The sequence below is a fragment of the Echeneis naucrates genome, chromosome 24 (genome assembly GCF_900963305.1).
Source record: "Echeneis naucrates chromosome 24, fEcheNa1.1, whole genome shotgun sequence".
Taxonomy (NCBI): domain Eukaryota; kingdom Metazoa; phylum Chordata; class Actinopteri; order Carangiformes; family Echeneidae; genus Echeneis; species Echeneis naucrates.
The window spans coordinates 8,206,964-8,228,422 of record NC_042534.1 but is presented as its reverse complement, the minus strand read 5'-3'; the positions used below and the strand labels follow the sequence as shown (position 1 = coordinate 8,228,422).

Here is a 21,459-nt window from a genome sequence, read left to right as displayed (position 1 = left end):
TTACATAAGTTATTTCTGCACTTGAGCCCCACTTCTTCCCAAACAGGAGGCAGAAGATGGGAATGAGTCGGGATTAGTAGAGTGATTTTTGGAAATCTCATCCACAATCAAATTGGAAGTTCCCTGCACTGTGATGCAGTATAGAAATACAACACATCTCTCCATGTCAAGTGAACGTAAGCCCTGTCAAGAACAACCATTACTGAGGATTCATTCGGCCTCCTGGTTCTGAGGTCAGTTGAGGGCAGCCTGGGCCATGTCCAATCTGTAAAAACATGTTGTTTGCTCAGAGGAAGTTGGTCTATTGGCCTCTGGTTTGTTTTCAACCACTCTAATTGCAGTTCGCTTAGATGTGAGCATTGTAGTTGCTTCAGATGTTTTTGATGTGGGCAGCAGTTGAGGGTTTTGGTCCAGATGTGTCGATCTAGCCAGATGCTCAAATGAATAGGTGCGTACTTTGTCCACTCCAGTTCGGTCAGTATGGAAGATATTCTAGGACATGTCCAGTCACTGTTTTTCAGTTGTTTGTAATGGATGAACAATGTGCATCTATTTCTATCCCTGATTCCAGCCTGATGTGGTGGCATTTACATATGTGTGTGTGCAACACAGAGATGTGCTGAGTTCTATTTGAGAATCGATCTGTTTTGAATTTTCTACATTTCTCCTTTCATTGAAAGCCCATTAAAAGAGATAGTAAACATATATAGGGATGTTTATAAACCTGTGTTTATTTTTGTGGGAGACCTACGCGTGTCTGAACTGAATTCCAGGAATGTATGTGCGTGTGTGAGCTTCTCACACTCTTGGGAAGGCAGCAGGAGCTCAGTGTGAATTTTTCTCTGGGGCAGCTGTGTTACAGGTCAGTGACCCTTGTAGCTATATGTCTAAACCTATATTTAACCTCCACTCTGTCATGGCATTCAACTTTGGATTCTTACTACCTACACCAATGAGATCACGCATGACTTTGGGTGGAGCAGGACATTTATGGACGATGATAATCAGTTTGCAATCAGAATTGTTTATCTGTAGGAAATTTGGACTGTTAATGTCTTTATGCTTTTTAACATCTTAACAGTTTTCAACTAATTTCGATTTCATAATAGAACATGCTGGGTTTAAGTAAAATTGGTGAATTGGTATTGTGGCCCCCAGTTCTCCCCCAAGTTCTGCCTCAAGTACTATGGACTTGCAGAGCATATTCATAAGTATTTGCTTGGTTGGTTGTGGTTAACATTGTATCATTTCAGAGGAAGTAGGTCAAATCACAATTGCAGATACTTTTTTCTTTATTTCTTTTTTACAGAAATCACATCAGCCTATTTTGGCAACCCCATTACAGTCATGCCTAATTAACCTATTTGAACTTGTAGAAGGACAGTCCACCATTAGCCAGTCCACCTGTGATGTGTATCTGAAGGGGCTGTGACCTCTTGACCTGAGGGTCACCCACTACTTGCCCTCTGGCCTTGTGAGTAGTGGTGTTGATGGATGTTCTCACATTGGATGTGGCAGGTTGCTTAACACAAGTGATGGGTAATGAAGGGGAACAGAGGCGCAGCAGAGTAGGTGTTTACAGTGAAATGCTGAATCTCAAATGCTCTTTTGTGAAGTAGTTTACCAACGTCAGGTCTAAATCCCGGTCTCATAACTCAGTCCTTGTATGGATGTAATGCTAATGTTGGTAACTGATGAAAACTTGTATTTCAGTGGGTACAGGGCTTTAAGAAGACTCACTGGGGGAAGGGGAGCACTGACGTCTGTAAACAAGTCAGAGTTGTCTCGTTATGATAGCTGAGTAATAGGTAGTTAAGTTCCCGTTGTCTGTGAATGGAACTTGTCAAGACTGCAGCGAACCTTTTGTTGCGCTTGGAGGCTTTTAAGGAAATTTTATAAAGATTGCTTCAAAGTCAGTAATTCGGTCTCAACAGTTTATTTAATTTGAAAACAAAGTTTCTTTGTAGGAGAATGTTAAGCTTTTAGGTTTCCAGGGACAAAAGTGGGAAAGTTTTTTTTTTTTTTTTTTTTTTTTGTGGGGGAAGTTTGAGAAGACAATGGATGACTCCCTGCAGACGAGGAGATGACTTCCCCAGACAGAGGACCAGCTCAGCATGCAGGTGCTCCTCTCTCTCCATTCAGACCTACATATATCCATGGCTACCATTGTCCTTATCCCAAAGCCTTTCACTCCAGCTCCCCCCTCCTCACACACACATCCCAGTGTGCACGTTAGTACGTTAATTAGAGTTTATATACACACACAAACATGTAAACACACATATACCTGCAAACACAATAGGTGCTGTCCCAAGTTGAACCCAGCCTGTCTGCTGCATTGTTCATGAACCCCCATGCTCACACACACACACACACACACACACACACACACACACACGCACGCACTCTTCTGCTGAGTTGTAATAATCCCTTTTCATGGGCAGTGGGCTGTGAGTGTCTGACCGGTGTTCATGCTGAGCTTAGGCAGAACCTGAGCGTTCACACACACACACACACACACACACACACACACACACACAACACACAATCATTTGTTCTGTACATTCATATATAACTGTCTCCACCACAAACACATACATACTGCATGCAAAATGCCAACAATGTGTGTTTGTCTGTGTGCCACTGTAAGAACATCCCATGTTGTGATGTTAGGATGCTATTATGTGTGTAGGTCTGCATGACTGTAACTGCTTTGTGTGATTTTATGTATGACCTGGACAGCCTGCTGAGTCTGCATATTTATGGATGTAGGGCAACAACAGTGTTAAGTGCATTTTAGGCAGAGACAGAATATTTAGTCTTGCCCAGTGTGCATGTTTGTGTTTGTGTATGTGGTTTGTCCATTATGTTCTGTGCGTGTGGTTGTCTGAGTAAATGTGCAGTGGTTTGGTTTTGTAATCAGGTTGTGTGTTGGCTGACTCACTCAGCTGTGAAAATGATAACTATTACTAATGGCTGTTTTAGCCTGTGGCTCTCTGCTCGAGCTTTGGCATGCACACGCATACACCCAGACCCCCGCACACACACACACACCCACACCCTCTGCCTGTTCTCCCAAAATTGCCATGCACGGATGAGCATACTTTTTAAAGTAATAGTAAAGTTGTAGTAAAGTAAATACTCTGGACATGTGATCATGTGATGTGTGATCTGGTGCAGGTGTTAGCCACCAGAGGGAGACATTTCTTGTTGTTATTTATTTATTTATTTTTTTTTTGTTTTTTACAAAGGAGCTATGTGATCATGTTAAATTCTTTTGCCTCTTTTTTTCATATCCATTTTTTTTGTTACAATATATCTTCACTTCAAAGCTTAGCAAAGATAATTAGCTATCATTAGTGTTACCATACAGTTCTCGGTTTTGTCCCGTTCCTTTGCTATTGCTCTGGCCTGCTGGAGTTCTACTGTATACTGCACAGCCACTGATACATTTTATACACACCCAAACAGATTAATTGTGACTGATGACTGACTCATAATATCTGCTTATCTCTCAGTTATTAATCTTTTCAACTGTCACATCTTTGCTTAACTGCCAGGTTTACCTCTTGGTCCATCTGGCTCACTCTGAACTACTCTGCAACTATGATTCCAATTAAAACAATCAAAGGCTTAAAACTTGTCTTTTGCCCAAATCACGGAAGACAAAACCTGATGGGTAGGTCGATATTCGGCCCACATGCTGCTTTAGTTTGTGTCGTCCAAGTTAAGCAGCTGACACACAACACGCCAAGTCTTGAACTTCCACACATTTGAGCATTGGAGGTGATGTAGTTAATTATCAGCAGCCTGGTGTCCATCTGTGTTGTGTGTGTGTGTCTGCCTCAATCAGGGGCGAGTGGCTGGAGGCTGGATAATCTGGGTTTATAGATTAGAACAGCAGCGTTCAGGAGCAGAGGAAAGAGGGAGGGAGGAGCTGATCAGCAAGGCCATGTGGACACCACTGGACAATGTTGCTGCTCTGTCTCATATTTGATGGAGAGACAGGAAGGAGGATGCCCCTTCATGCTGCAAACTTGTACGAACTGTCTTTCAGAAGGACTGATGTCTCCAAACTCAACTCTAATTTTCAAAAAAGGCATTTTTCATCCTGGAATATGGAGTCACTTCTGAAGACAGGCTTTTGCCAGGGATTCTTTTTTGTACCATTTGTGGTGGATTCTGGGTTATTGCAATGAACACAAACATGTTCTTACCACAGGCATTTTCAATAAGGCACGTCCTTTTTGTTTTTAAATCTTATATTTGCATCTTTGGATTATTCTTGAAATTTCTTGTGGTCATTCGTAGGGGTCAGAATTCCTGTTTATGCAAGCTGCCAGGGTGCCCAAGAGACAGCCAACTGTCTGTCATGTAGGATATTTTTTAAGCAAGATAATAGCTTTATGCTGCAGTCGTTCTTTGGAATATTTGTTCTGGAGGCAAATCTTGTAATTTAACACTGTGCACAGCCTTCCTTTGTTAGGCAAATCAATGCAAGTCAATAGGATCCCCTGAGAGTGGGAGAGGAAGGACAAAAACAGAAGGAGGAGACCGAGGGGCATTGGGTCCCCTGTGGGTTGCAGAAACCTCCAAACCTCTCTCCTGTCCTCCGTAAAAGAGAGGGGGAGGCCTGTTGAAGTTTTGGGAGCCGTGGGGGAGGTCTCCTAAACACCCTCCACACTCACCAGTCCATCCCAGCACAAGTGGAAGGTCCAGAGAGAAAGAGAGAGAAGGCTGTTCAAGAAAGAGGAGGAGTTGGGGGCTCCTGAATAGAGCAGGGGAGGGTGGGTGGTGGGAAGGGTTAAGCTCTTAGCCGAGTATGATCACATACGTGCACTGCCTCTCCTCAGTGCCGGTGGTCAGCTGCTGGCACAGGGCCTGCTATGAGGACCCCACCGGTCAGAAGCGAATTCTGTGCTCCTTCAAGCCCACAAACAAGATGGGGAACAGCCTCCAGCCTGAGGCCTTCCCCAGCCCCAGGCCCCCCAGGCCCGAGGGCTGCCTGCGCAAACGTCTGCTCTCAGTGTCAAAGGTCCACCAGAAGCAGGACTCTCTCTGGACGCCCAAACCGCTGCTTGGACCTGATGCCAAAGGTTCACCTGGGATAACACAAACCTACCATGATGGCAAAGGTACAGACTAGGAAGCAGAACATATTCATCAGTGTTATTTGGTTTGTTAGTTCAGTGTTACTTTTGGGCTTTGTAACTCCTACAAACTCCAGACTGTTTTAGCTCTTTCCTTATAAGACAGTAGTTGTCTTAGCTGATACACTTTATTAAAGGGTTTTTGTCTACAACTTCAAAGCTGGACTTGCCAGGCAGCAGTCTCTGTGCACCTCTTAGTAAGACTTAGAGGACTTAACACGGCTACACATTGCTATTTTGCCACAGTAATGATTATGGTTATTTTCTTGGCTAGAAAACAGGCTCCTGTTTCTAAGTGTACTTAAGTCACATGAACTGTTTGTGGGCAATAATGATATGCTGTGTGTTATAGTGCCAGAGAGAGATGACACATGCAGTTGAAGCTTTTTGCAAGCTGAGCTTTGTCCCTTCTTATTAGGTGATTTCCAACCGCCTGAGTGATCTGTGCCGTCTGTTTATATGCAAGTGTGCATCTGTGTGTGTTTCTTTTTTTCGGCGTTCCAGGCTGAATTAATGCAGATTGTGGCTTTGTGACCTCTGAGATCTTTGGCCTTTGGTGTAGTGGCAGAAGGTGCTACATGCAGGAAGTGGGTGAACCTTAGAGAACATCTTTCCTGAATTCAAGTTAATAATTCATGAATACACTTCATGCCATTCAACAGATTAGTTATTGATAGCAAATTTGATTTACTTCATGTCTGTGCAGCGGTTTAGAATTTCCGATGCCTGATATGCCTGTTTCATTCATTTCCTACACTCAGGCATTTTTTTTTTCATCCATCCATATAATGCTCATGGTATCATCAGTATGGCCTTTTGTCTGTGCATGGCAGTCTGTGTACATACTTGTATCCAGAACATGCTTCATCGTCTTTTGGGACAGTGGGACATCTTAACTAGGGGTGCTCCCCTGGATGGCCACCCTTGGGAACAAGAACAATAGGTAGCAGCTGGAGGTGATGGGCCAGGCCTGCAGGGAAGTGTTGCAGAGCTGACATGGGGTTGACACTGCTGGGGTTACAAGGTGACCCACTTTCACCTCTGCCACTACATAAAGGAGCCATCAGAAGGATTATAAAGATCGCTGAAAGATAGAAGAGTGGCCAGGAAGAGTTGCCTCTGACCTTTATCCCCATTTCTTTAAGATGTTGTAATCAACGAATGTAAAGCAGAATGTCTTCTAAACTTTTTCACTCTTTCTCTTACTGGCCCATTTTTAGTCTTTGTCCAGCCAACCACTTACCTACTAACTACTCCCTGTGTCTTTGCCTATGTATCTTAAACCAAACCCTTATGGCTGTGTTCTTAGCCTAACAATATGCTGCCAGACGAGCAGGGCCTGCCTCACGCCTTCTTTAGCTAACGTGCTGTGACAGCTCAAGATGTTGCCGCCATGAGTACAGTATTGTCTGGGCTCTGTAGGTTGAATCAACCTCCCAGTCACTCTGTTTTCATGCACTGCTGAACAGATGACCCTCGCACACACAAACATGCACAAATTGGAGTTTGGGTAGCACATCTTTTGTGTGTTTTGTGTGTCCATCCGACTGTATGCATGTTGCTTCTGTCTGTTCAGACTGTCTTGAATTGTTTTACTCATCTCCCTGTTTTCTTAGAGTGGAGTGGAAATTTTATTTCTTTGTTTGTTTGTTTGGTTTTTTTTTTTCCTCTCTTCTTGACTCCTTTTCCTCTCCTTCATCTTTATACCAGTTTAGAGGTGGAGCAGCTGTTCCACCAGATCCCCCATAATCCTTTAGTGGAAAGGCAGATTCTGTTATCGACCAATCAGTGCCAACAGCTCCTGAGGGACAAGCACCTGAGGGACGCTGGGCCTGTAGAGTAACTAAATGAGGCCAAATGAAATGAATTGTCAGCATTTATGGGGGAAAGCACTGAAGACAATCGTATAGTTGAGTATAATTGTGGCAGCACAAATTGTTACTACCAGAGGAGAAATTTTTCTGTCCTACATTCTTATTCTTAAAAGCTATGCGACAGGAAACAAACATTTTTCCCTGCTTTTCCATTCCCCTCTCTTAGCCCAGATTAGTTATTCTAAACAAATGCTACTTACCTAAAATCTGCTTTGAGGTTAAGGCAGCTAGTTAGTGAAGTAATGCTCTGGTGTGACTCAGGGTTTTTAGAGGAGGTGAAACTTTATTCCTAAATGCACAATAAGTGTGCGTCTATCTTTCCTCCCAAACACAGATGAGGAAAGATAAGTGCACACTTAGTCCTGAATGTGCCTAAACCCCTCCAGTAGCAGGTCTGAGATGGCAGAACAATGGGGTGCAGGGCATGACACAGCTTAATGAGATGAAGAAAAGGATTTACACACACGCACTCATTCACACTCACACTCACTTTCGGGAATCAGGGGTCAGGGGTTGGCTCGGGTTATTCAACTATAAAATGGGTTAAAGCTGTGTTGTCCTTCAAAGCAACTCTGTTTCGATCTCTGTCTCTCTGTCTCGCTTTTTTCATTAAATCTTGGTCTGTGTTCGTGAGTTCATGCCGGTTGTTTTTTGTTTTGTTTTTTTTTTCTTTCTTTCTGTCTACACATTCTGAATATAAAAGCTTCTGCAGTGTAGTCCACTTCTTTCTTGTTCACATCTCTTTAAACATTAATTTGGTGAGAACTAATTAAGGGGTCTGTAACTATTGTTGGATCTAACTGGCAAAGAACTCTCAGATCAGCCGATTAAAGGTAATGGCTGGTATGTGGTTGACTAAACAGGTGCCGAGTTCTTTTGTTCATCAATCTATTTCCATTTGTTTCCTGGTATGAGCTGTTTTCTTCCTGCATTATGTTGAGTTTGTATTTCTGATGCTGTTTTGTTTGTCCAGGGCGTTGTCATTTCATCACAAAAAATTTCAGATTTTATTTTCCAGGGTAAAGTGATATGTTTTGTCCCGTCAGATTTGTCAGCCTATCTCCAAATTCTCACATTTAGAAGATTTGGTATATTTCCTTGAGAAAAGATTGAAGTGGTAAAATGATAAATTAAAAATAGTGGCTGATGAACTTATTCTTCTGTTCATTACAGACAGCGCAATAGTTTGAGTAGTTTTTATTACAATTACAATTCTCAAGTGCCACCTTTTTATTTTGAAATCTTTTCTTTAAGCCAGAGACAATGAATCCCTTTTACACCATAGAATATCATATATTTTGCCCAATTATGTTAAAATCTTATGAAGAAAAATGTAAATTAGTTTAAGTTAAATCCCACTTTTGTCAATCAAACCATATCAGATGCAATTTCATATTGTCTGTGGAACCAGCAAGTGTATGTATCTTCCTGGGAAGTGGATTTGCCCTTTAACCACAATTGTCTCATTTACTTGACAAATTGTTTTAAGAGATAATGTGGACAGATTAATAGAGTGGGCCTGAGCACAGCTGGAGGAGTGATGGAGGAGAGAGGAGGGTTGTGAATCAAGAAGAACACTGTTTATTTCAGAAGGGATCAGGTGTAATAGAGCCACACGGCCCCATATGTGCACCATTGAGTGTTACTTAATGGCTTGATCACCACATGAGAGCATAACAGCCAGATAATCACTGGAATCTACAGAGACATCAATCCTCTCATTGACTAAATGTGCCAGAGGAGAAAAACCTGGGGAGCTCAGAGACAGTAGAGTAGTTCAATGATGGGTGGGAGGGGTGTGGGGGGAGATGGCTCAATCACGTTTCCCAAAATAAAGTAGATCTTAATTTTATGCTGTTTTCTTTCTAAATCAATTTGAGTCACTCCCTTGAAGCACCTCCATTTAGTACAGGGTGAGCTGCGTCCTTGTTGAGCCCGTACATAGGGAGCCCTCTGGAGGTTAGATTAGTGTACTTCATACTGAATGTAGGTTTGTCTTCACACTTTCATCAGGCCAGCAGGTCATAAAAACAAATGGGATCTGTTTTAGGCTTAATCTGACCTCTGTTTGTTTGAGCAACAGCTTTTGCCCTCAGCCTTACCCTCCGTGAGTTCACTAGTGGTCTTGATAATTCAATTGAAGAATCTAATTATGCTGTAGTGCAGCATTAGTGCATTTAAGCGGCCCACGGCTGCTCCAGACGCAGTCACAGCTCATTTCTTTAATGAGCCCTGCTTTTAAAGGGAGCCTTTTTCCCCACCTCATGCTGTTTGGAGCCAGGTCCTCTGAGGTTTTTAGCCTTGTTTGCCCTACTGACCACTCTGCTTCTCGTCTGCACACATAGTTGCGTTCCTGATTTAAACCATGTGGTTCACGGTCATGTAGTCCAAAAAAACTAAAGTAAAACAAATTCACATGAGCCATTGAATAAATGAAGATAAATGTAAAGCCACAGAAGAGGAACTTGCTGCTCTGAATCGCTCTAGACAAACTAATCCGTCTAAATCATCTCAACTTTGATGTCAAGCTGTCTTTATCAGGCATGGACCTTCTACCGTGTACCCCAGACTGAGTCTCCTTCCTCCTGCCTTCCTTCATCCACAGGGCCCTTTATGTCCCGATCAGCTGGGGTTTCCATTAAGCCCCAGAAAACAAAGCTGAGCTTCAGAAAAGCTCATGTCCCCCCATAGAGTCTGATTATAAAGGGAGATGGAGAGAAGGGAGGGAGAGGAGACAGAAAGTGATTTTAAGAGCCTCTTTAAATCTGTCTCATTAATGAGTTGTCCTCACCATGGCAACGTCTCTTTTCGACTGCACATGGATAGATAGATTAGGGTTAAAGACAAAAAAAGAGGGAAAATGTAGAGAAGGGGAAGCTGCTGAGATTTTCTTTGCTTGTAAAACTACAGGGGGTTAGATTAGGGTTGACCTGGTGACAAATTTCATTCTAATTTTATTTGTTTCTAGATAAAGCTAAAATCCTTGTCTGCTCCAAAGAAAGCTTCGTGCAGGATGACACTGGACTGAACACATTTGTCTCGGCAGTTAGTCTGTGTCACCACAAGATGGCATTATAGGAAAGACAAGCTTTTGGCTTCCAGTCTTCAATTTCAAAGTTGATCATCTGTGAATCATCAGCGTTAACCAATATAGAAATGACTTCCCAGCATCCAGAAGGGCTTTAATGTGTGGGGCTAAACTAACATTTTGATGGAATTATGATAATTTCTAATTAATCCATTCCATTTAATTAACTGCCATGCGCTCATTATTCTACAGCAAAAAGAGACACATGATGTGTCAGAAGGAATTTAATTTGGAATAATTGGGGTCCTAAATTTTGGTACTATTTGATCAGGGAGCGAGTTTTGTTTCCCTTGGGGCCTATTAGGACAGCGCTCTCACTGCAGCGAGTCCTGCTCTCTCTATTAATGCCTCCCTCCTTCTATCCATTATTGCTCAGATGGGACAGAAGGGGGGAGGGATGGAGAGATGGACAGGCAGAGGGAGCACAGGCAAAGCATTGGTTTAATAAGAAGTAGAGGCAGGGGAGGGGTTAAGTGGATTTGGGGCCCTGCTCCTTCCCAGACAAGGTCTCAACATCGGATTATCAATAAAGGAACCAGGGTTTTAATACAAGCATTTGCACACACATACACCCCTCTACAAAATAGCTCCCAGAGTCCATTTGATCAGGAGGATGGCACTAATCACAGGTTCTCTGTCAGGCTTGCTCATATCATTGTCAGAAGCTAGAATGGCAGACCAACCATGTTGATTTCACAACCTTGAAGCAATTTTGACTTGATAAATACCAGGAGATTGTGATCATTTGTGAAATGTGATTAGAGGCATAAATAACCCCCTCTAACGCATTCACAAAAAAATTACTGTTGAATTTATAGTCTCACTGTTTGTAATCATTGGTTCCATCCGGAGCCTGAATACTAAGGAAACACGAGGTTGATTAGTTGTGCTGTGGCAAAAAAAAAAACCCCAAAACAAAACACAAAGTGATTTAAAAAAAAAAAAAAAGTACACAGCTAAATTGCATGTGATTACAGGCAGTTGTGTTCAGCCGAGTTCGGGCAGCAGCTTGCAGAAAACAGCATCTCTTTCAATGCCACATGCCACATAAAACTTATTGTGCGTAAAGATAATCGAGAGTTTGTATTCTCACATACAATCTAATGTAGAGGCGATGTAAATTGGGTCGATGTGTTAGGCCTGTTGAACACACCCACATGCAGTGTTGCGTTGTAATTGTATTGGTTAATAACAGTAATCAATATCAGCCACAAGACCTCGCATCCAACTTCAAATCCAAACCCACAGTTGTGCTACAACTCGAGGCAAATTGTCCAAATCGCTTCCTGTATTTGTGGCCATCGGGCAGTTGGTTGTTTTCCTGATTGTGGATTGGACACTTGGATTGGACTGACTACTGCCCTTACTCTCTCCAAATGAATGTAATGTGGGAAATGGGTCGAATACTATAGTGTCAACTTTGCTTCATAGCTGGAGAGATTTTAAATTACTGCACGTGCACACATTGCAGATGGCAGTGCCTTAACCCAGTTCCCGTTGGCATCCTTGAATCTGCTCACACATCACACATCACACACACACACACACACACTGGGCTTTCCTCTCTGTGATTGCAGACTAGCCCCAGGTGGCTTGTTGCTCTGTGCCCTTCAGCCACTGGAGGCACTTAACCTAAATTAGCTCAGTCTGTCTCTGAGCTTCTGTGTTCAAATCCAACAAGACCCTCCCATCAGCACCACGAGCTGAAGACCAGTGCCATGGAAACAACAGAAGAAATTCACAACTGTGTACAGCTTTAAACAGTTCTGATTATTCATTATTTCTACCTTCTGTGCTTTCACCTGTCACGGTGTCTCAAGGTTTGGTGTTTTGCTGGTCATTGGGAGTCAATCTAACGGTGCCGTCATCTCAGTAAATCACTTCAAAGTGCGCTGACAGCTGAACGTGCTGTGAGATATTGGTAATAATGAATTGATATTCTTAAAGTAAATAAAGTAATATTCCAGCTGTTACTGTTTGATCTATGTCACTATCTCAGCACACTTTTAATTAAAAGCCAGTTGTGAGGACCGCTGTGAGTGCAGCGCTCCAATGTGTCATTGTGCAGTTTTGTCAGATTTATGGCATTTTGTGTGCAAAGTTAATTAAAAAATTGGATTAATGATTTTGTGACGCTATGAACTAGGAAGGAGGAAGTACACACACATTGGGCCTTTGGAGAGAAGAACACGCACAGCCCTGGTGTTGAAATGTAGGTCAGGAAACTGCTGTGGCAGCCAACATGATGTGTGTGCAGGGATCCCTACATGGATGTGTGCACGTGTGTTCACGCTTACATGCATGTATGCATATGGACTATAGGTACATCTACTGTCTCTTAACCTAAATGTGCAAGAGAGACTCTGTCTGTGTGTGTGTATGTGTGAAAAACAAACAAAAAAATAATAATAATACAGCGATAGCACACAATTTACGTCATGGTCCAGATTAATGGATGTGACAAAATCTGTTGTTAAAATGCAATGAATTATAGAAACAGCCGCAGGTTCACATCCATATATACACAATAAGTTGTGGACCCACAATCACGTAGAATGATGTCAGTCTGCTGTTAGCCATTATAACGCAGGACACCAGTGGGGCATCTTATCAGCAACACGATGATATGCACAAACTGGACCCACACACACAAAGACACACTTAAGGCTTGTGTTTATCAATGTGGTGGGTCCTCAGAGGGGCCAGGAGTCAATATGAGTGGAGACAATGTGGCTGGATGGTTATGGCTCCTGATGTAGTCGGACTGCCAAAGGTCTGTCTTCATGTTACACTACCAGCGGCTGCTTGGAGGTTCCCACTGGGAAATCATTTGTTGACACGTCATACAGAACAGGGATCACTTAGCTGAATAAGTTCATGGTAAGACAGCTGCTGACCTGATGGAAATGGTTGTTATTTTTGTGATTGTTGAGCCAAGGTCAACTCTGAATGACCTGTTTAGTGTCCACTATGCTGTTCAGTTGTAGCAGTTGTAACACAAAGAGTGTGACATTTGAGGATGAGAGATTTTTGACTACATTTAAATGAATAATGATTAGATTTTTTTCTTTTTTATCATTCTCAGGGTGTTCCATGAATATCTTTATCAGATTTCATTGCAGTCCATCCAGTAGCTGTTGAGGTTGTCAACTAAATAAAGCTGTCCACTTGATTTAACCTCCCTGAGTCCACGTAAACTCTGGAAAATATGCACTAAATGTCGTCCCACCAACCTAAAAACTTCCAACTTCCAACGAGCCAGCTTCTGTTTCGGCTCATTGTTCTTGATAGCTTCATGGGGGTTGACAAGCTACTGGGGTTAGCTTGCAATAGATTAAAAACTGTGTTGCCAGGGAGGAAACGGACGGTTAGCTAGAAATTCTTTCTGAATGGGACATAAAATGTCCCATGTTAGTAACAATGCTGCCACCTGAAGTCACTCCGGGTTCACACGTACAAATCAGCTCGCTCGTAAAAAACACCAATGTTTAAGTCCCTGCTCAAAACGTTTGTATGTTCCGACGCTAACCTTGGGCCATAAAAGTTTCTTTGTTAAATTAATGCAAAGGAAGGAGTCGTTTAACAGTTGCACGCCTGCTTATCAGCTTTTTTGTCCCCTGTTATTTCCATTAGTTGACTGTGTCGTTGTTTTTCTGCCTTTCTAAGCTGGTCCTTGATTCACCATCATGCAGAGGGGAAACTGATAGGCACCGATGTTCTCAGTACACACCAAAGTCTAATGCAGTTTTATCTCCCTACATGCTCCAACAGAATAGCCACGATCTTTGTTTGCTGTCTTTCTTTCTCCTTTATCCTGGCTTGAATTTCAAAGGGGGTCAATAGGGAGCACTGGGTCAGATGCCAGGAGAGGGAAAATTAGGCATGACGGCCAAGCCTGCTGAACCTTACTGTGTATTTGTCTGTTTTCTTATGTCTAATATCTCTTTTTATTGATTGTCTGTGGATGTTTTGAATTCACACTCAATATCTCTCTCTCTTCTCGCTTCATCTGCTGAACCCGAATTTTTTCTCCCTGCTGTCTTTATCTCACTTCTCTTTCATTTCCTTTGTCCATCTAAACGCTGCCTTTTCTGTCTTGCTCCACATCTCTACTCAGCAAAATGGCTCTGCCTCTCTCACATCAAAGAATCTTTCAGCGTTTTGTGAATTCAAAGCCTTTGTGCAAACTTCTGCTTTTGATGCCATCTTCATTTTCCCTTGCTCCTGAGGCCATTATAGCATTTTGCTGGCCTTTTATTTTCTCATGCTTGTATGCAAGCACATGTATTAAGCTGTGTGAGAAGAACTATATGGTGTTTGAACAGAAAATACAAATGTATGTGTCACCACATCAAGGCAAGGACATGCACAAGCTTGTGAAACAGAAAACACATGCAGATACAAAGAACGGGGTCTGATTCTGTCACTGGCGTCGTCATGCTCCGAGCATAGCTTGCTGGGTGTCAATCGCACTTTGCGGGTTTTCTCATGGATCACAAAGGAACAGCAGCCAATAGAGGGAGGCCCCCCTACCCTTCATTGAAAAGAATAAGTCAGTCTACACGTGTATAAAATTCAGCAGTTTTCAGTGCGAGCTTGAACTCTCATAAAAGCCTCCCAGCCTAAAGCTGTGAGGGCCTGGTGAAATGTTTGGCTTGTCGTAAGCCACTCCAGCAGTACCCTTGTCAGGCTGACTGCTTCCAACCACAGCATTTTCTGCATGTAATAACGCAAGTACACAGTTGATGGGCTCCTTGAAAACCTCTAAAAACAAAAGCCATGTGGTCAGACTTTTCATGGTGTCTCCGGTCAAACTGAGGCAAAGAGCAAATGGGGCGCTGATGGGTGAGCAGTGTGTGTGAGCACCAATCATTACATCTTTATGCTGTGTGTGTGTGTGTGTGTGTGTGTGTGTGTGTGTTAGTGAAGGAATCCCAGCTGCTTGAATGGAGTAGGTCAGACGGAAACACCAGAAGAGTGATGAGGGAGTGGGGGCCAGCTACTCAGTAACCTCTGTCTGCTGAACAGACAGAAGAGAGAGGGAGAAGCCTGAGAGGTAGACAGCATGAGTTTTGGTGTCACAAAAAGGTCATACCACAAGGGCGGGAATTTATTGAGCTAGGTGTTCGTGTCTGTGTGTATGGATGCACGGGAACGTCAGTCCATGCTAAAATCATTAGCACCAGAACAACAGTAATCACAGCTTGTTTACTCAGCCGAGCGTCTCAGTCACCACGGCTTCACTCCGTGTTTGTGCTGCACGTGTGTGTTTAAGTGTGTTATTTTTGGGTGAGAGTTGGTGTTTATTCAGGAGGGCGTTTGAGGCTTAACTTCACTTTTCACCACTTTATGAGTGCAGTTGAGACCTATCTTCCTCTTCTCACCCATCTTTTGGGTTTACTGACATCGCCAGACGAGTCTGTTATTTCCATTTAATAGCTCTGCCATGATTTAACTCAAGGACCCAAACTAAGAGCAAAAGTAAAAGTTCTTGTTAAGACTGATGGCTGCTTATTTGTGTGTTAAGTCAACGCTAAAATAATATATAGAAAAAATCCTACATTTAAATATAGTGTGTGATCATTAATAATACCAAATCCCATCTCTCTCCTGCTCACTCCTCACTCATGGATTATTCATGCCTTGCTCTGTAGCTCAGGGAGAGCACCAAAGCGATTGGATTCTCACTGACCCCTGATGCTATGCTTTCATTCACAGAGATGTGAGGATGAAAGGAAGCAGGGGGGGGGGGGATACGTTGCTGTACATGTTTTAAATTATAGATTTTCATTCACAGAAAATGTGAGAGGACAAGATAAAAGAGAAACATGATGTGGCTTCTTTATTTATTCATTTAATTTTCTTCGCTCTTTGGTGCATCTCCTGTGTGATCTGTCCCAGATCAAACTGCTTTCAGCATCAGTATAACACTTGTATTTATGATTTTACAAATTCTGATTTTCTGCATCACCCAAAACTGTTAAAAGGGATAACCCGGCCTTTTGTTCATGGATTCAAATGAGCAACCCTGTTTAAATCCTTCTTAAATCTATTCATATGCTCAGTTCTGCAACAGCTCTGCTGCTTTTTACGTTCCACAAAACCACACATACAAATATGCAAAGTGTTTGTGCCTGCTCACATGTGAAACAAATACATGACCCCATTTTCTGCTTCTCACATTTCACTGTTTATCTTCACTTTGCAGCATTTAAAGCTACAGAGGGGATGGTGTGCAAGGTCACAGTCTGTACACATGAAAAGAGAGCGATGGTGGGGAGAGAATAAAATCAATGCAGTCTAGATTACATTAGCAGCCGTAAAAGCGATTAAATCTAAAGGAAAGAAAGGAGCGGAAGAGAGGAAATGGGGATGGATGGAGAAAGAGGAGAGGGAGTAAGATTTGACATTGGTGGATCAGGTAGAGTTAAGGGGTTTTAGAGGGTCAGCTTAGCTCCTTCCTCTATAGTCCAATTAAGAAAATAAAAGCTGAAACTTGTCAGATGAAGGAGGAGGTGTGTGTCTCTGACTGTGTGTTTGTAGTTGCTGAATTCAAGCACTTTGGGAATTTGAACATGTCTAGTACTGATCAAAAGGGTGAGACGTGTTCTTTTGGGGATTGATCGACTGATACATTTGGAGTTCTGGGGGAGTAAACTGATGCATAAAAAAAAGATATAAATAGAAACGTGTGTGTGTGTGTGTGTGAGAGAGAGTGAGGGAGAGATACTGGGTAGCTGGCAGGCTAATGGGGAGATCCAAATGAGAGGTAATGACAGGAGGAAGAGCAGGGGTCCCTCATCTGTCTCTGGTCTTTATTATCACTCTGCCACCTTGAGTTTTAATTACAACGTCCGATTTTTTTTTTTTTTTTTTTCCCCTCTCCTAAAGACTTTTTAATTACTCACAGTGTGCCAATTTCTCCTTTTCTTTCTGTCACTGCCGGGTCTCATGAACACACTGCTGGTGGTTTTACAAGAAGAGATAATTACATGTCTTGCCATAGGGCCTAATACTAATGAACATGTGTTAAGATTTTGTGTTTGAATGCAAATGATTTCCTGTTCGTGTCATTAGTTTCCCCACAGATGAGAAAACCACGCAATCACAGCTATCTGAAATAGTTTACATAATTGCTTTTAGTTTTTTCGCGCATGAATTTGATGATGTTTTCAATGCATGCATTCTCATATGCTACGTCAAGGATTATGTCTGAATTATGTGTGAACTGTAAAGCTGAGCAAAAAAACATTTCCTCAGCTTTGGAAATAATTTTGCTGTCTGAATAAGCTCTCCATCTGAGGTACAAGCTTCATCTAGAGAGTCTGCACACTTTCCCCTTCAAATGTTGCTGAAATTATGAACTGATGAAAAATGTTTGCTTTTTAGATGGAGGGGTAGACGGGAGGAGGTCCATTCTTCAGTTACTGAGCCGAAGGACGTATGAATGTACGACTGAATGGCTAGATCGTTCTAATCCTTGAGCTGGCCTAGATATGAAGCCCTCCTTCGGCGGATTGAGTTGTTGACCTGTCTGTCACACTGTGTGTGTGTACGTTTTGACACTGTCCTGAGAACAATAGCCTCTTTAATGAGTGATGCTGTTTGGGCTCGCGTCTGCATAAATTATCTTAATACTGTTCGCGTGCCAAACAGTATGATGCGAGCCAAACAGAAGCTGCACACAGAACATAGAGAAATAAAATATGTTGGGCATGTGGAATAGGACAATTTCAATGGTTCAATATTCTTCCTAAGCATTCTTTAAAGTAGTGCAGCAATTAATTATTTATCTGCAGATGACTGCATTTCTTTAATTCATTAGATGTTTACTCTGCAGAATGTTAAAAACATATTGAGCAAAATTACAATCACAGTTTCCCAGATCTAAAGGTAACAGCTTTATGCTGTTCTTTTGAACTGACAAACTGCAAAGAATTTTACAAAGTAAGTAGTTGATTTTGGTTTGAACGTCACTTTTGTCGACTTTTCACAGGGTGAAATGAAGAAGAAACAAACCCTGTAATATAACATGATGGCAGCTACGTCGCTTTAAATATTCCCCAAACCTGGCTAGAAATGACATATTCCCCACATTAAGGGCTTCATAACTCAAAATCTCAGCTAAGGCTGCAAAAACACACTAACAACTTCCAATCGACTGCACAAACAATTGATACTACTGACCAATGTACACACAGACAAATTCAAACAGCAATGAGTGGACTTTGGTTTAGATGAGCAAGGTCTAGTTAGGAGAGAGAAAGGGGAGGGGAAATCCTTTTTACCCACAAATTCAAGGATCATTTGCAGTCTCATTCAAGCTCTTGTTGTAGCCCACTCCCTCCCCTCCACCCCACTACCATTTGGAACAGAAATGCGCTGATAAAAGGAGGGGCTGTCCTGCACTTGTGTGTGCCTGTGTGTGTGTGTGTGTGTGCGTGTGTGCGCTTGCTTATGTTTGAATGGGCGGGTGCTAGAGTGTGTGTGTGATTGATAGGTTGTGAGTACATCACACAATGGGAGGATTGTATGGGATCTATATTCATGTGGAGCAGATTCAGTGTCCATGTGCACACACAGCAGGCTGGGAATGATCAGACTGAAGAGGAACGGTTGATGGCAAACAGTTGGAAAAGAGGGAAAATTTTTGATTTGTGTGGAGATAAAAAGATAATCCATGTTTGTTTTGGTCGTAGACAAATCAGATGGCTGAAAGCTGAATCTTTGCAGTCGTGTTTGGTGATGCCATTTGCTAAATCATAGTGTTGAAAATTTTGATCAATTTACATACATGTCAGTGCATCAGTCTAATGTGTGTAATGTTTCTTGATTGCATTATACTTTGCATGCAGGGGTAAGCTGAATCCTCCTGAGAACACCTTGTGAAATATTTTCTTACTGAGGATGTACAAGGTTCTCATGTAGAGGTGACTGATAGTTTAATTAGATGCATAAATATTCCGCCATGGCAGTGGAAGAGGCAGAACACTGATCACTTTTCCAAGAGTAGAGCAGAGTAAAAAGTAAAGAGAGGAGAGCAACACCCAAAGCAAACAAGCGTGAGTGCGCCTGTTGGTTATAATAATGCAGGTTTAACTTTCGGCTATATTCTGAGTCCCGCAGAGTGAATAGGAAAAGAGTGTGTGGAGAGAGAAAGACAGTGAGAGGACGACTGATGATGGGAAATAAAGGGAGAGGCAGCCAGGACTCCTTGGTAACCAAAGCACAGAGGAACAGAGGGGCCGGGCCTACACCCCTCCCACTGTGTGTGTATGTGTGTGTCTCTGAGGACCGGACTGCCTGAGGGACGAGTGGTGATGGGGGGGGGGGGAGAGTGTGTGTGTGTGTGTGTGTTTAGAAAGACAGATAGGAGTAGGGGCTTATTGTCAACGTAGTAGACGCTCACACACACTCAGCCGTGAAGTGAGAATGTGAGCGGAGAAGAGCGGACGCCAGCGCTCCGCCACCCCGTCTTCTCTCTTCTTCCCTGGAATCATCCAGTTTTTTTCTGTCTCATTGGGGCATTTTATTCTTTTCAAGCGAGACACATACACTTAACAGGAATAATGGTGTTTATTGGGACCTCGCTAAAATCTGTGATTAAATACTTCAAAAGGAAAGGTAAGATGAGTTCACATCTCTTTAGTCCTTCAGTTTTGTCGTAAAAGTAGAACAGCTGAACAGCAGCCAGTTTTCATGACAGGAATATTACCTGAATATCTGTCCTTTTTTTTAAAAAAACATATTTTAATTAATCCCCTTTTCTTCACTAAAAGTGGACCCATCGCTGCCTAAATCCTTTTTTGATTCATTTTATCACAACCAGTGGTTGCTAAAGGCATTATACCTCCTCCACTGCCTCTGCTGAGCTCAAACACAACTCTCTGTTGCGCCCTGTTACCAGGTAACCACTGGGCCAGGACTTCACAGAGCCAACAACTGTTAGCGTGAAATGGTCCTAAAGGTGGCAGCTGGAAGCACTTAAGTCACAAATACTTTATTTAGGCGTAACCATTTTGTCTAACTTGAGCTTGGTAATAACAGAAGTCTCACTATGTCTTTGTACCGTGGAGATTATGATTAGGAGGATTGTTCATATGCCAGTGCTATTATTTATCAGTGGCTGTGTAATAAGCAAGTGGAGATGTTTGACAAAACCCTGGTTGATGCAAAGAAAGCTACTTGGGCAAAATCTAATCTCAGGTTTATTTATAGACTGTGCGTGTCTGTGTGTTGAAGTCAAGGCTGAGGTGATATTGTTAATCATCAGCTCAGCGTTTTTTGTACTACTTATCTTCCATCCATCTTGCACATGTCTGCACTTTGCTCCTTCGCCAAGCGCTTAATCACTTACCTGCAATGCTGTGCTCTTATTTTGTAGGAAAATGTAGAGTCATAACACAGATAGTTTCTGTTTGGCTGTACATGTTCCATTTAAAGCATGACTGGTAGAAAATATGTCATATTAAGAGCATGTTATTATTATTATTTTTTTTAAAGCTTATTACCTCAAAATTATGATTTTATATTTGCGGCCTTTTTGAGGAGCAATGCTGACCAATAAAAGCCTGTGATGCCCCTGATGAAATACAGAAAGCTGTCTTATGCATCAAAGTAAAGCTCAATATTGATGCATGGGTGATCAGGGACCCACTTTTGGATTAAGATAGATACTGTCAATGCAACGATTACTGGGTGTAGCCTCTGGTACTTTTAGCGCCAGTGCACCTTGTGGGTTGTTTGCGTCTTTCAGAGTTTTCAGTCGCCTGTTAGCCTTCACTCTGTGTTTGTTAATGGGCATACAGAGATCTGGGATGTGTCAATGGCAAGAAGGAGGATTAGAAGACCACTGAAAGACTTTCGCGCCAGCGTCCTCTGTGTGTGTGTGTGTGTGTGTGTGTGTGTGTGTGTGTGTGTGTGTGTGTGTGTGTGTGTGTGTGTGTGTGTGTGTGTGTGAGAGATGAGGGGCTAGGGGGTATTGTGGCACTGAAAGACCTGATGTGGAGACTGATGCAGGGGGACAATGCTGGCTTTGTGTCCACAGTCTGCATGTTCTTGGTCTGCCTATTGCCTGACTGAGGTCTATTCAAGCCCCATGGTCAGAAATGGGGGATGGGGGAGCGCTACCTGTGCAGAGTGTGGGAGAGAGAGCGAGAAAATTTCAAACTGGTTTGAAAGAAATCAACTATTTATAGTCTTCATTTAGTGTGTCCCCTTGCAGTGACCATGCCTTGCTCAAAGTTTAAATCCTGCGAAAATCCCAAACTTCACATTTATTGCCACGACTGATCCGTTTGTGAGTGGGTTTTGTGGTAACTGCCTGGCTTTGTTTGTCAGTCCCTTG

The 21,459-nt window shown here is 42.5% G+C and overlaps 1 protein-coding gene across 4 annotated transcripts in view; it reads left to right on the top strand.

The window, feature by feature from the left end:
- Window positions 1-21,459, top strand: part of nhsl1b (NHS-like 1b) — an 88,520-nt gene that overhangs the window by 45,913 nt on the left and 21,148 nt on the right. The window contains exon 1 of one of the 4 annotated variants that reach the window (XM_029496248.1): window positions 19,531-19,736. The exons of the other annotated variants lie outside the window; for them this stretch is intronic. Within the exon in view, the coding sequence (XP_029352108.1) occupies window positions 19,682-19,736 (55 nt within the window). The 5' untranslated portion in view covers window positions 19,531-19,681. Of the gene's footprint in view, window positions 1-19,530; window positions 19,737-21,459 lie in introns of those variants that run through there. 4 annotated transcript variants of the gene reach the window in all.